Source organism: Zonotrichia leucophrys, chromosome 13, assembly GCF_028769735.1.
Source record: "Zonotrichia leucophrys gambelii isolate GWCS_2022_RI chromosome 13, RI_Zleu_2.0, whole genome shotgun sequence".
Lineage (NCBI taxonomy): Eukaryota > Metazoa > Chordata > Aves > Passeriformes > Passerellidae > Zonotrichia > Zonotrichia leucophrys.
In genome coordinates, this window is record NC_088183.1 from 15929546 (window position 1) to 15942049 (window position 12504).

Below are 12504 nucleotides of genomic sequence, written 5' to 3' on the forward strand. Positions count from 1 at the left end.
GATGAGACTGAGCTGTGCACCTGATCCAGATAGACGGAATTAAAGGGGACATAACCTATCAACACAGCCAGGCCGAGGTACAGAGTGGTGACTCAGCATATAGTGAATGATCCATAACTGGAGAAATATAAAATCACAAACCACTGGGACTTATGAGTCAGCACAAAAGCAAGAGCACAGTGGGTGACGCCCACAATGGTGGAGGGCAGTCACAATCTGCAAGGATGTTGGTGGAGGTGGTGGATGTGAAAAGACAATGCCCCAAGACTGGTGGTCCGTTCGTTACAGCAGTCCCCTCCCCGCGAACACCGTCGCCCGGCACGGTGGTTGTCCCAGTTTACTGGTCAGGGACCGGGATACTGGGATGCCACGGGCAGATCTCCTGTGCCCTGCAGGATCAGATCATCTCACCCTGAGCCAGCCTACAAGAAATTACTATGCGCTGGTGACAGTAGCGACGCGCTGGACCGCAGGTCGACGCCACAGCACATCCAGAGATGTGACGGCAGCAGATGCGGGCTCTCACCTCTCCACTCGCCACGCACACCTTCCACCGTGGACAACATCCGACTCCAAGACAATCCCCGACTTCCACCAGACATCCTACACCCTGTACGGCGTGAGAACAACGAGTCCACGGTGTATGTGGAGCCGAGTGGAGCGCTGCAGATGCTGACGTGGGGCTGAATGCCAAGTGACCAATTCCCATGGCACAGAGCAAGGGGCAGTCGGGCCTGGTGCTCCTGCATCTCGGTGGACCCGGAGAAGGACACTTGAAATTTGTGCCTGCGGCCCCTGGGACACCGAACGCTTGAGGCAACCTGAGGTGTGACGGTCAAGCCTCAGATGCGGAGCTCTCCACCGCTGAAGCCACGACACCGTGCTGCCTTGTGTGCTGGACGAGAACGACAACGCCCGCTCGTGCTCTAACCCTCCCAGAGAGCGGCCCGCCTCCACGAGCTGGTCCCGTGTCCCCGTGAGGTGGGCAACCTATACAGCAAAGTGGTTGGCCGTCGATGCCGACTCGGGACAGAACACTGGCTCTCCTACCACCTGCTCAGGCCACCGACCCAGGCCTGGTTTGCCGTGGGCCTTGCAAAGCGTGCGAGTAGCGTCTCAGGATGCCGGTGACAGAGAGAGACAGCGTCAAGCAGAGCTGGTGTGAGGGTCAGAAAGACAACGTCAAGCCCCCCCACAGCCACGGCAGCTCTCAGCGCTCACCTGCACAAGGACTTCTCCGCCGAGCGCCTGCTCACACATGCAGCCCGCCAGCGAGGATCAGGCCGCGCCTCCCTTACCACCTATTTAATCATTGCTGGTCTTTGTCTCCATCCTCTTCTCATCCACCACTGGCAGTGGCGCTGGCCGCTAAGGTGTGCAGGAGTGAAGGACTGAAGGCTTGCCATGTGCTCTATATGCTGCCGACACCAAAGCAGAGCGGCCTGGGCCGATGCGGCCACTGCAGGGACCCTTCCCCGCGCCTATTGCTACGAGATCAGCCTCACCACGGGGGCACGGGCAACAGCGAGAATCAGAATCCTCAATGCCATCCTCCAGAAAATCACTCAAAGCGAATAATCCATAAGCCTGCCCCCACAGCACTGCGCCATGTGCCAGGGCCAGACTGAGGAACGAGATCCCCCTGGAGTCCCTTCAGCATCGTAGGACATGCCGCAGAGACAAAGCTTGGCGCACTCTCTGCAGTACAATTCAACGCTCTATTACCTATTGTGACTAGCTGGGTCTGCACATACTGGGCTATCATGGAACTTGGAAGGAGGGGATACCAGCGGTGATCATGTATCAATGGCTCCTTATAGATAAATTTTTTCCTTGGTTTAGCCATGCCAACCTGCAAATTACTCTTTGAATGAAATGTCTACCACAACAAAAACTATAGAGATACCCCACCCCCCCCCCACCCCCCCCCCCCCCCCCCCCCCCCCCCCCCCCCCCCCCCCCCCCCCTCCCCCACCCCCCCCCCCCCCCCCCCCCCCAAAACTATGTCCTGTGCAGGGATTCACCTTTGCAACTGCTTTTCTACAGCATTATGTATATGGTTCGCCCTCATTTATATCACTTTTCATTGCTCTCCTGACAGGCCAGAAGTATCTTTTTTTACTGATCTTCAAGACAATCAACAGTTACTCAAAACATAGTCAAATCCTCAGTAAAATGCAAATAAGTTTACTCCCCACGTGGAAAGCAAGGAATTGGTGAGTTCTAACTCAGAATGCCACGTGAGAACTAGGCCCTTTCTTCCCTGGATTCTGCATGATCTTTTCTGAAATATAGCTCTTGAGAGTGCCTGGCAATATAGAAAATCAGCCTATCTTCAGAAATGCTGCCTGGGTGAAGTCAGGGATTGCTTCCCACCAGCATTAGAACAGGCAATGAATGCTCAACAGAAGAGGTAGTTCGGACTCTTTCACAACAGCAGTCTCATCTAGCCAGAGTAAAGCAGCAAAATGCACAACAAAATTTTCCTTTAGCTTACAAGAAGGGCTTGGGTGTTCAGTATCACGTCACAATTGCTATGGAAATATGGGAGAAAAACAGTGTTAAGGCTAGACAGCAGCCTGTACCGACCAGTAGAAACATGTTCATTGTCACTGTATGGATTTAAGCAAAAATCCATGATGTAATATTATTTATTATATCTGAAACAGAAGTTTTGCAAATATAAGTCAATAAGATCTATCAAAAAAAAAATTGAGTAAGACATTAAAATGTTGATCCTGAATCCCAAAGTATCTTGATGGGCGCTCGAACATGTCCCACATGATTTTTTTGTGTTTGATGTCAGAGCATCTGCATGCATGTGCACACTTATCAGCCCCGGAAATGAATTGTGCAACTTACCTTCTCACTGCGTCCCCTTGTATGCAGCAATGATGGGTGGGTAGAGCTCCTGAGCAGGGAGATGAAGCCGAGACTGTTCATTGGCAGGCCGATGCTGTCACCATCGCCCTATCACTGTGCTGTTTCTCCTGATGAGAGACGACACTCTGTGTTTCTGGGTTGAGCCTCGTCTTTGGGCTGCCCTGGTTGAGGCCGCGTTCCGTTGCCGGCCCCGGCTGTCTCGCTGCCTTCGGGATCGCGGCCGGGCCGAGCGGCAGCGCGGGCTGCGGGCGGCGGCGGCTGCAGTCCCAGCGCGCACCGCTGGGTGGTGCCGTCGGCCAAGGCGGCGCCGAGCGGCTGCGGCAGCGGAGGCGGCCGGGGCCGGAGCGGCACAGCCCGAGCAAGCTCAGACCAGAACCAGACCAGCCCAGCCCAGCTCAGCTCAGTTCAGCTCAGGCCAGCCCAGCTCAGCCGGGCGGAGGTGGCAGCGGCTGCGGCAGCGAGCGCTGCCCAGTGTCACCCGCTGCCGGCACACCCGGGCTGAGTTCCGGTCCGCCGGCCGGAATCTGAGACAGCGAGGGAAGGCGCCCGTCCCGCACTTCGCCGCTCTCCGCCCGCAATCGCCCGGGACACCCGCCGCGACACCGACACCGACACCGGCCGCCGCCGCCGCCGCCGCCGCGCCATGGCGCTCGCAAGGCAAGTGCTTTGTGTGTGTGCTTTGCTGGGGCTGCCGCTCGCTCGCGCCGAGCCCATCCGCTACTCCGTAGCCGAGGAGGCGGAAAGCGGCTCCCTGGTAGGCGAGCTGGCCGAGGACGCGGGGCTGACGCCGGCGCAGCTCTCGGCTCGCCGCGCCCGCCTGGTCTCGGAGGACGGCCGCCAGCATTTTCGCTTGGAGCGCGCCTCCGGCCGCCTCGTCGTGGCGGGGAGGCTGGACCGGGAGCAGCTGTGCGCCCAGGCCGACACCTGCATGCTCCCCTTCGAGCTGCTGCTCTCCGACCCCCTGCAGTTCTTTCGGGTCGAGGTAGATCTGGAGGATATCAATGACCACTCACCTGTCTTCCCCGAGGAAAGAGTCACTTTTAAGATCCTGGAAACGAGCGATTCTGGCTCTCGTTTCCCACTGGAGGAGGCTCAAGATCTAGACATTGGCAGCAACACAGTCCAGGATTACAGCATTGCTCCCGAGAATGAGCATTTCAGTGTCTCCTATGGGACTGGGATTACAGGGAAGAAGTATCTTGAACTTGTTTTGGTAAAGCCACTAGACAGAGAGGAGCAGGAAGAGATGGGTTTCAGACTTATTGCTGTAGATGGAGGCTCTCCACCCAGAAGTGGCACCACTGAAATCAATGTTGTCATTCTAGATGTAAATGACAATGCTCCGATATTCACAGAGGAGGAGTACATAGGAAAGATTCAGGAGAACATGCCAGAAGGCTCAGTGGTTCTGACTGTGCTGGCAACTGACCCGGATGCAGGAGTTAATGGGGACATCTCCTATCAAATCAGCCAGGCAGTAGGACAGGGTGATTCAGTATTTCTGATTGATCCAATAACTGGTGAAATTAAACTCACAAAAACTCTGGACTTTGAGGAAGCACAGCATCATGAACTCCGTGTGAGGGCCACAGATGGTGGAGGGCTGTCAGCAATCTGCAAGGTGTTGGTGGAGGTGGTGGATGTGAATGACAATGCCCCAGAGCTGGTGGTCAGTTCCTTCAGCAGTCCCCTCCCCGAGAACACAGTGCCCGGCACGGTGGTTGCCCTGTTTACGGTCAGGGACCGGGATTCTGGTGCCAACGGGAAGATCTCCTGTGCCCTGCAGGATCAGCTCTTCTTCTCCCTGCGGCCAGCCTACAAGAATTACTATGAGCTGGTGACAGTGAGCGCGCTGGACCGCGAGGAGACGCCTCAGCACATCCTCAGTGTGACGGCAGCAGATGCGGGCTCGCCTCCTCTCACCGCCACGCACACCTTCACCGTGGACATCTCCGACGTCAATGACAATGCCCCCGTCTTCAACCAGACCTCCTACACCATGTACGTGCGTGAGAACAACGTGGCCACGGTGTTTGTGGGAGCCGTGAGCGCTGCAGATGCTGACGTGGGGCTGAATGCCAAGGTGACCTATTCCCTGGCAGCAGAGCAAGGGCCAGAGCGGGCCTGGTGCTCCTGCATCTCGGTGAACTCGGAGAAGGGACACGTGTTTGTGCTGCGGCCCCTGGACTACGAGCGCTTGAGGCAGACCGAGGTGACGGTCAGTGCCTCTGACGCGGGCTCTCCTCCGCTGAGAGCCAACGTCACCGTGCGCCTGGTGGTGCTGGATGAGAACGACAACGCCCCGCTGGTGCTCTACCCGGCCCAGGAGAGCGGCCCGGCCTCCAGCGAGCTGGTGCCCGTGTCGGCCGAGGCGGGCTACCTGATCAGCAAAGTGGTGGCCGTCGATGCCGACTCGGGACAGAACTCGTGGCTCTCCTACCACCTGCTCAGGGCCACCGACCCAGGCCTGTTTGCCGTGGGCCTGCAAAGCGGCGAGGTGCGTCTCAGGAGGCCGGTGACAGAGAGAGACAGCGTCAAGCAGAAGCTGGTGGTGCTGGTCAGAGACAACGGCAAGCCCCCGCTGTCAGCCACGGCAGCTCTCAGCGCTCTCCTGCTCAAGGACTTCTCCGACGTGCGCCTGCCGCACAGCAGCCCGGCCAGCGAGGATCAGGCCGCTGCATCCCTGACCACCTATTTAATCATTGCCTTGGTCTTTGTCTCCCTCCTCTTCCTCATCTCCACGGCAGTGCTGCTGGCTCGCAAGGTGTGCAGGAGGAAGGAGCTGAAGGCTGGCCATGTGCTCTATGCTGCCGACACCTTGCAGAGCGGCCTGGCCGATGCGGCCGCTGCAGGGACCCTGCCCCGCGCCTATTGCTACGAGATCAGCCTCACCACGGGCTCGGGCAACAGCGAGTTCAGATTCCTCAAGCCCATCCTGCCCAGCCTGCCCCCACAGCACTGCGCCGTGGGCCAGGGCCCCGATGAGGAACAGGATTCCCCCGGTGTCCCTGTCAGCAGCGAGGACATGGCCCCAGACAATGCTGGCACTCTCTCTGCAGGACAGTTCAACGCTCTTTCCTTTGACTAGCTGGGGTCTGCACAGACTGAGGCTTCATGGATCTTGGGAGGAGAGCACCAGGGCCGCAGCATGTGCTAATATTTCCTCCATCATAGATATATACTTTTAATTGATTTATCCAACTTCCTGCAAATTGTCTTTGAAATAATTGTCTACCACTCCTAAACGCAATGAAGATTTTAAAAGAAGTCAAGGTTTTCTCACTTAGTTTTTAATGGGTTTCACCTTTGCTTCTGCCTATTCTAATAAGCTTATGTATGTGTTTAGCTCTCAATCTGATCTGTTTTCTCTTGCTGTCTGACAAGACAGAGGATCTTTTTTTTTTCATCTTTGAGGCAGTATCACTGTTGGCCAAACCACTCATACCCTCATTGAAATGGAAAAATATTTTCCCACCTCTGGAAGACCAGGAAGTTTTGAGTCCGGTGTCACAATCTCACATGAATACTAGGCCCCTTTTTGCTTGGCTTCTGGATTTCTCTTTATGAGATGTGAGCTCTGTGTGCTTTGCTTTCTTGTCAAACTGTTTGTCCATGCAGACAACACTGAATATCTGCAGATGCTTCAGAATCACTGTCTGCTGAAGCAGGGCCTTGCTCCCACCCAGCCATTAGAACAGGCAGTGCCAGCTCAGCAGGGAAGGAGGTGGTTTGGACCCTTTCACAAGAGCAGTCTCATCTTCCTTATCTAGCTTAGAGTAGAGATGGAACCAAATGCACAACAAAATCTTCCTTTGGCTTACAAGAAGGGCTTGGGCGTTCTGTCACCTCAGGATTACCTTGGAAACGCAGGAGCAGAAACATTGTCAGAGTAGACTGTACCTGAACAGAGGTGAAGAAACGTGTTCATTGTCATTTCATGCATTGAAGGAAAAATCCAGAAATACTGAAACACTTATTGGAAGGTCAGGTCAAAAAGAAACTTTAAGGAAAGACATTGAAATCTGCCTTTTCATTGCTCTTCTGAGTCCTAATTTTTCTTGAAGGGAATGGAAGCCTGTCATCACATGAAATTCTGTGTTTGTGTCAGAACATTTGAATTCCCATGTTTTCCCTTCCTACTCTGAAATGTACTGAGCCTGTTCCTCTAGTGGACGGCCACTCCCTCTGGAATATTTGGTCGTTTGAATGATTTCTGTCATGCATGGAATGCTCTGAAAGCCTCCCTCACACTGTGATGTTCTGAAGTTATGCAGTTTAATACTGTAAGTAGGTATAACTCTGAGATTAGAAACGGGAAAAGGGTAAGAATGAAATGATGAGAGCACTGACTGCTTTAGAGGACACAGAATACTTTGTAGTCAAGTTATTCCTGGGAAAGCCCGACAAGACTTTTCAAAATTCTACGAGTTACATTCTCACTGTGTCCCTTCAATGGAGCAATGTTGGGTGGGTACAGAGCCTGAGTGGGGAGATTCATTGTTCATTGGCATGTCCACGCTGTCACCAATCGTCCTATCTCTATGGTGTTTCTCCTGCCGGACACTGCGGCTTGTTCATTATGGGCTGTGTCTCGTCTTTGGGCTGCCCTGGTTGAGGCCGCGTTCCGTTGCCGGCCCCGGCTGTCTCGCTGCCTTCGGGATCGCGGCCGGGCCGAGCGGCAGCGCGGGCTGCGGGCGGCGGCGGCTGCAGTCCCAGCGCGCACCGCTGGGTGGTGCCCTCGGCCAAGGCGGCGCCGAGCGGCTGCGGCAGCGGAGGCGGCCGGGGCCGGCAGCCCGAGCAAGCTTAGACCACAACCAGCCCAGCCCAGCTCAGCTCAGTTCAGCTTAGACCAGCCCAGCTCAGCCGGGCGGAGGTGGCAGCGGCTGCGGCAGCGAGCGCTGCCCCGTGTCACCCGCTGCCGGCACACCCCGGCTGCGTTCCGGAGCGCCGGCCGGAATCTGAGAGAGCGAGGGAAGGCGCCCGCCCCGCACTTCGCCGCTCTCCGCCCGCAATCGCCCGGGACACCCGCCGCGACACCGACACCGACACCGGCCGCCGCCGCCGCCGCGCCATGGCGCTCGCAAGGCAAGTGCTTTGTGTGTGTGCTTTGCTGGGGCTGCCGCTCGCTCGCGCCGAGCCCATCCGCTACTCCGTAGCCGAGGAGGCGGAAAGCGGCTCCCTGGTAGGCGAGCTGGCCGAGGACGCGGGGCTGACGCCGGCGCAGCTCTCGGCTCGCCGCGCCCGCCTGGTCTCGGAGGACGGCCGCCAGCATTTTCGCTTGGAGCGCGCCTCCGGCCGCCTCGTCGTGGCGGGGAGGCTGGACCGGGAGCAGCTGTGCGCCCAGGCCGACACCTGCATGCTCCCCTTCGAGCTGCTGCTCTCCGACCCCCTGCAGTTCTTTCGGGTCGAGGTGACTGTGAAGGATATCAATGATCATTCACCTGTTTTTCGAGAAGATCGAGTCAGTTTTAGTATCTTGGAAACGAGCGAGCAGGGTTCTCGTTTTCCGCTGGAGGTGGCTCAGGACCTAGATATTGGCAGGAACACAGTCCAGGAGTACATCATCTCTCCCAAGAATGAGTATTTCACTGTCTCCTATGGAAGTCGCAGTGAGGATGACAAATATCTTCAACTTGTTTTAGATAAGTCACTAGACAGAGAGCAGCATGCAGAGATGGGTTTCCGTGTTATTGCTGTAGATGGGGCTTCTCCTCCCAGAAGTGGAACCATCGAGGTCTCTATTATAGTTCTGGATGTAAATGACAATGCTCCCATCTTCACACAAGATCGTTATATCAGAAAGGTTTTAGAAAACATGCCAGTAGGCTCTGTGGTGCTGACTCTGCTGGCAACTGATCCAGACGCAGGAGTAAATGGGGACATTTCCTATCAACTCAATGAAGCAGTGGGACAGGGCGATTCAGCATTTCTGATTGACCCCATAACTGGTGAAATTAAACTAACAAAACCCCTGGACTTCGAGGCAGCACAAAAGCATGATATGATTGTGAGGGCCACTGATGGTGGTGGCCTTTCAGCAATCTGCAAGGTGTTGGTGGAGGTGGTGGATGTGAATGACAATGCCCCAGAGCTGGTGGTCAGTTCCTTCAGCAGTCCCCTCCCCGAGAACACAGTGCCCGGCACGGTGGTTGCCCTGTTTACAGTCAGGGACCGGGATTCTGGTGCCAACGGGAAGATCTCCTGTGCTCTGCAGGATCAGCTCTTCTTCTCCCTGCGGCCAGCCTACAAGAATTACTATGAGCTGGTGACAGTGAGCGCGCTGGACCGCGAGGAGACGCCTCAGCACATCCTCAGTGTGACGGCAGCAGATGCGGGCTCGCCTCCTCTCACCGCCACGCACACCTTCACCGTGGACATCTCCGACGTCAATGACAATGCCCCCGTCTTCAACCAGACCTCCTACACCATGTACGTGCGTGAGAACAACGTGGCCACGGTGTTTGTGGGAGCCGTGAGCGCTGCAGATGCTGACGTGGGGCTGAATGCCAAGGTGACCTATTCCCTGGCAGCAGAGCAAGGGCCAGAGCGGGCCTGGTGCTCCTGCATCTCGGTGAACTCGGAGAAGGGACACGTGTTTGTGCTGCGGCCCCTGGACTACGAGCGCTTGAGGCAGACCGAGGTGACGGTCAGTGCCTCTGACGCGGGCTCTCCTCCGCTGAGAGCCAACGTCACCGTGCGCCTGGTGGTGCTGGACGAGAACGACAACGCCCCGCTCGTGCTCTACCCGGCCCAGGAGAGCGGCCCGGCCTCCAGCGAGCTGGTGCCCGTGTCGGCCGAGGCGGGCTACCTGATCAGCAAAGTGGTGGCCGTCGATGCCGACTCGGGACAGAACTCGTGGCTCTCCTACCACCTGCTCAGGGCCACCGACCCAGGCCTGTTTGCCGTGGGCCTGCAAAGCGGCGAGGTGCGTCTCAGGAGGCCGGTGACAGAGAGAGACAGCGTCAAGCAGAAGCTGGTGGTGCTGGTCAGAGACAACGGCAAGCCCCGCTGTCAGCCACGGCAGCTCTCAGAGCTCTCCTGCTCAAGGACTTCTCCGACGTGCGCCTGCCGCACAGCAGCCCGGCCAGCGAGGATCAGGCCGCTGCCTCCCTGACCACCTATTTAATCATTGCCTTGGTCTTTGTCTCCCTCCTCTTCCTCATCTCCACGGCAGTGCTGCTGGCTCGCAAGGCGTGCAGGAGGAAGGAGCTGAAGGCTGGCCATGTGCTCTATGCTGCCGACACCTTGCAGAGCGGCCTGGCCGATGCGGCCGCTGCAGGGAGCCTGCCCCGCGCCTATTGCTACGAGATCAGCCTCACCACGGGCTCGGGCAACAGCGAGTTCAGATTCCTCAAGCCCATCCTGCCCAGCCTGCCCCCACAGCACTGCGCCGTGGGCCAGGGCCCCGATGAGGAACAGGATTCCCCCGGTGTCCCTGTCAGCAGCGAGGACATGGCCCCAGACAATGCTGGCACTCTCTCTGCAGGACAGTTCAACGCTCTTTCCTTTGACTAGCTGTGGTCTGCACAGACAGAGGCTTCATGGCCTATGTTGGGAGGAAGATATCCAGGCCACAGCATGTTTCAGTCACCTCCAGACTGAATTTGTAATTTCAATTGATTTAATCAACTTGACATTTCTAATTCAGAATTAAAATTTTCTGCCCCTCCAAAGCACAAATAAGGAAGAAAGATAACTCAGGTTCTCACACTGAGGCCATAGTATGTTTCAGCTCTTCTGGTAATTTCTGGGAGAGTTTTCGAGTGGGGTTAGCACTCCGGCTATGCTGTTTTCTCTCTTTCTTTTAAACTAGGCAGTCGAGGTTTACTTCTGTCCAGTGACACAAGGGCACACTTTGGCAGACTCTTCCAGATCTTCCCCTTCATAACATTTAGAAAACCCCTTTCCCATCTCAGGAAAGCAAATATGTTGAGAGTACATTGTCACAGTGTTTTGTGAGGACTGGGCTCTTTCTTCCCTGGGTTCTGGATGCCATTGTCTGAGATGAGTGGGTTCCATGTGCTTTGGTTTCCTGTCAGTCTGTACAGCCACTGAGTGTCTGCCTATCTTTCACTAGTGCTGCCTGGTAGAGTTGCTCCCATCCAACCTCTGCAATGCAGGCAGTTGCAGCTCAGCTGCCAAGAAGATTATTCTGACCCTCTGAGTAGAGGAGTCTCATCCTCTCCAGGGCAGAGAAGAGCAGTAAAATGTATGAAAAAATATTCTTTTTGCCATATAAAGGAGTGCTCAGTGTTCTGTCTCCTTGAAATATAGAAATATAACAGCACAAATTGTGTTCGTTTTACTACAGCCGTACAAAGTTTTTAATAAATGTTCATTTCATTTGGCTATATTTGATGAAAACTCTGAAAGTTCTTCAGAGACCATTTTCTGAAGGGTAGAATCAACATGAAATGATAAAAAGGAGATTGATGCTGGTCATCTAATTGTTCCTGTGGTAAAAAGGAGATTGATTCTGGTCTTCTTACTGTTCCTGTATACAGTAGTTTCTTGTTGGGAGTAGAAAGCTTTCCCATATTATTTTGTCCATTTGTGTTAGAGCGTTTGCATTCTCCTTTTTTCCCTTTCTCGTGCTACTCTCTGAACTGAGTTTGAGCATTGTCTTTCTTTTTCTGCTTAAGGACTGGCTCCCCATGTATCATTGATTACTTGAATGATGTCTGTGATGCACAGAGTATTCAGAGATCCTCATGCTGTATTTTGTTGAAGTTATAAAGTTTAATATTATGAACTTGAGTATCCCTGAGTGTAAGACTGAAATAAAGAGAACACCTGAATGCCTTGTGTGGAGACAGTTTTTGTATTTTCCTTTGGCCTAGCCTGTGGGTGATGGGGCATATATCTCCAGTTTCAAGATGCAGCTGATAAAGCATTCAGGAAAATTGGGAGGACAATGGAATTGTTATCAGGCCTCTATGATTCTTTTGAGAATTGACCTTTAGGCTGAGATGGAGCCAAGGCAGGTCAGGGGAAATTGGGCCCGAGCTCCACACAGGCCCTGGGTGTGCTCTGTCTCTGTAAAGCTGTGATGCAGGGGAGTGACCTTCTCAAATCTCCTGACAGCTGCATCCACAGATGGCAATTACAAGGTGTTTGTAACACTTCAGGCGCAGGAATTTTGGGAAAGAATGGCACAGAACCAGGAAGTACTTACCTTGGGAAGTATTTTTAGGGAGTGCCTGGAGGTGGGAATTTGGCAATTCAATAAAAGAATAAAAACTGCTACCAGGGAGAAGATTTGGTATAATGAAATGCCGAGAACTACAGCGGGACTACTTTCACAAGGCCCAGATGAAAAGGTAAGTCCTGGGGACAAAATGGTGCAGTGATGCTGAAGAAGACCAGAAAACTGATGAACACCAAGGATAAAGTGATCCATAATCCAGTTAATCTGGGAAGACACAGGCCTCTGCTGTGCTGAGTTCTGCTCCACAAATACGCTGGTGGAGGGTTAGATTCATCTCATTTTAACCAAGGAACCTGCAGGCAGGTCCCCCTTCCCACTGGTGAGAAAGCCACCTGCAAACAAGAAGTCTGCATGTAAACTTCTTTTACTGGAATTCTAAAAATTATGAATAAAACTGGTTTACTCTGTGAAAG

General features: G+C 54.5%; 1 protein-coding gene and 1 pseudogene across 1 annotated transcript; both read left to right on the forward strand.

Annotated features, from left to right (window-relative positions):
- Positions 1-3384: 3384 nt before the first annotated feature.
- LOC135453825 (protocadherin beta-15-like) lies at positions 3385-6549 on the forward strand. Its single transcript, XM_064725227.1, has one exon. It carries the CDS (start codon positions 3527-3529, stop codon positions 5969-5971), a length of 2445 nt encoding a protein of 814 aa, XP_064581297.1. The 5' UTR covers positions 3385-3526; the 3' UTR covers positions 5972-6549.
- A 1124-nt stretch (positions 6550-7673) lies between these two features.
- On the forward strand, positions 7674-11673 carry LOC135453827 (protocadherin beta-15-like; annotated as a pseudogene).
- Positions 11674-12504: the final 831 nt, after the last annotated feature.

Coding starts and splice junctions, on each gene's coding strand:
- LOC135453825 (XM_064725227.1), top strand. CDS start 3,527: ATGGCGCTCGCAAGGCAAGTGCTTTGTGTGTGTGCTTTGCTGGGGCTG.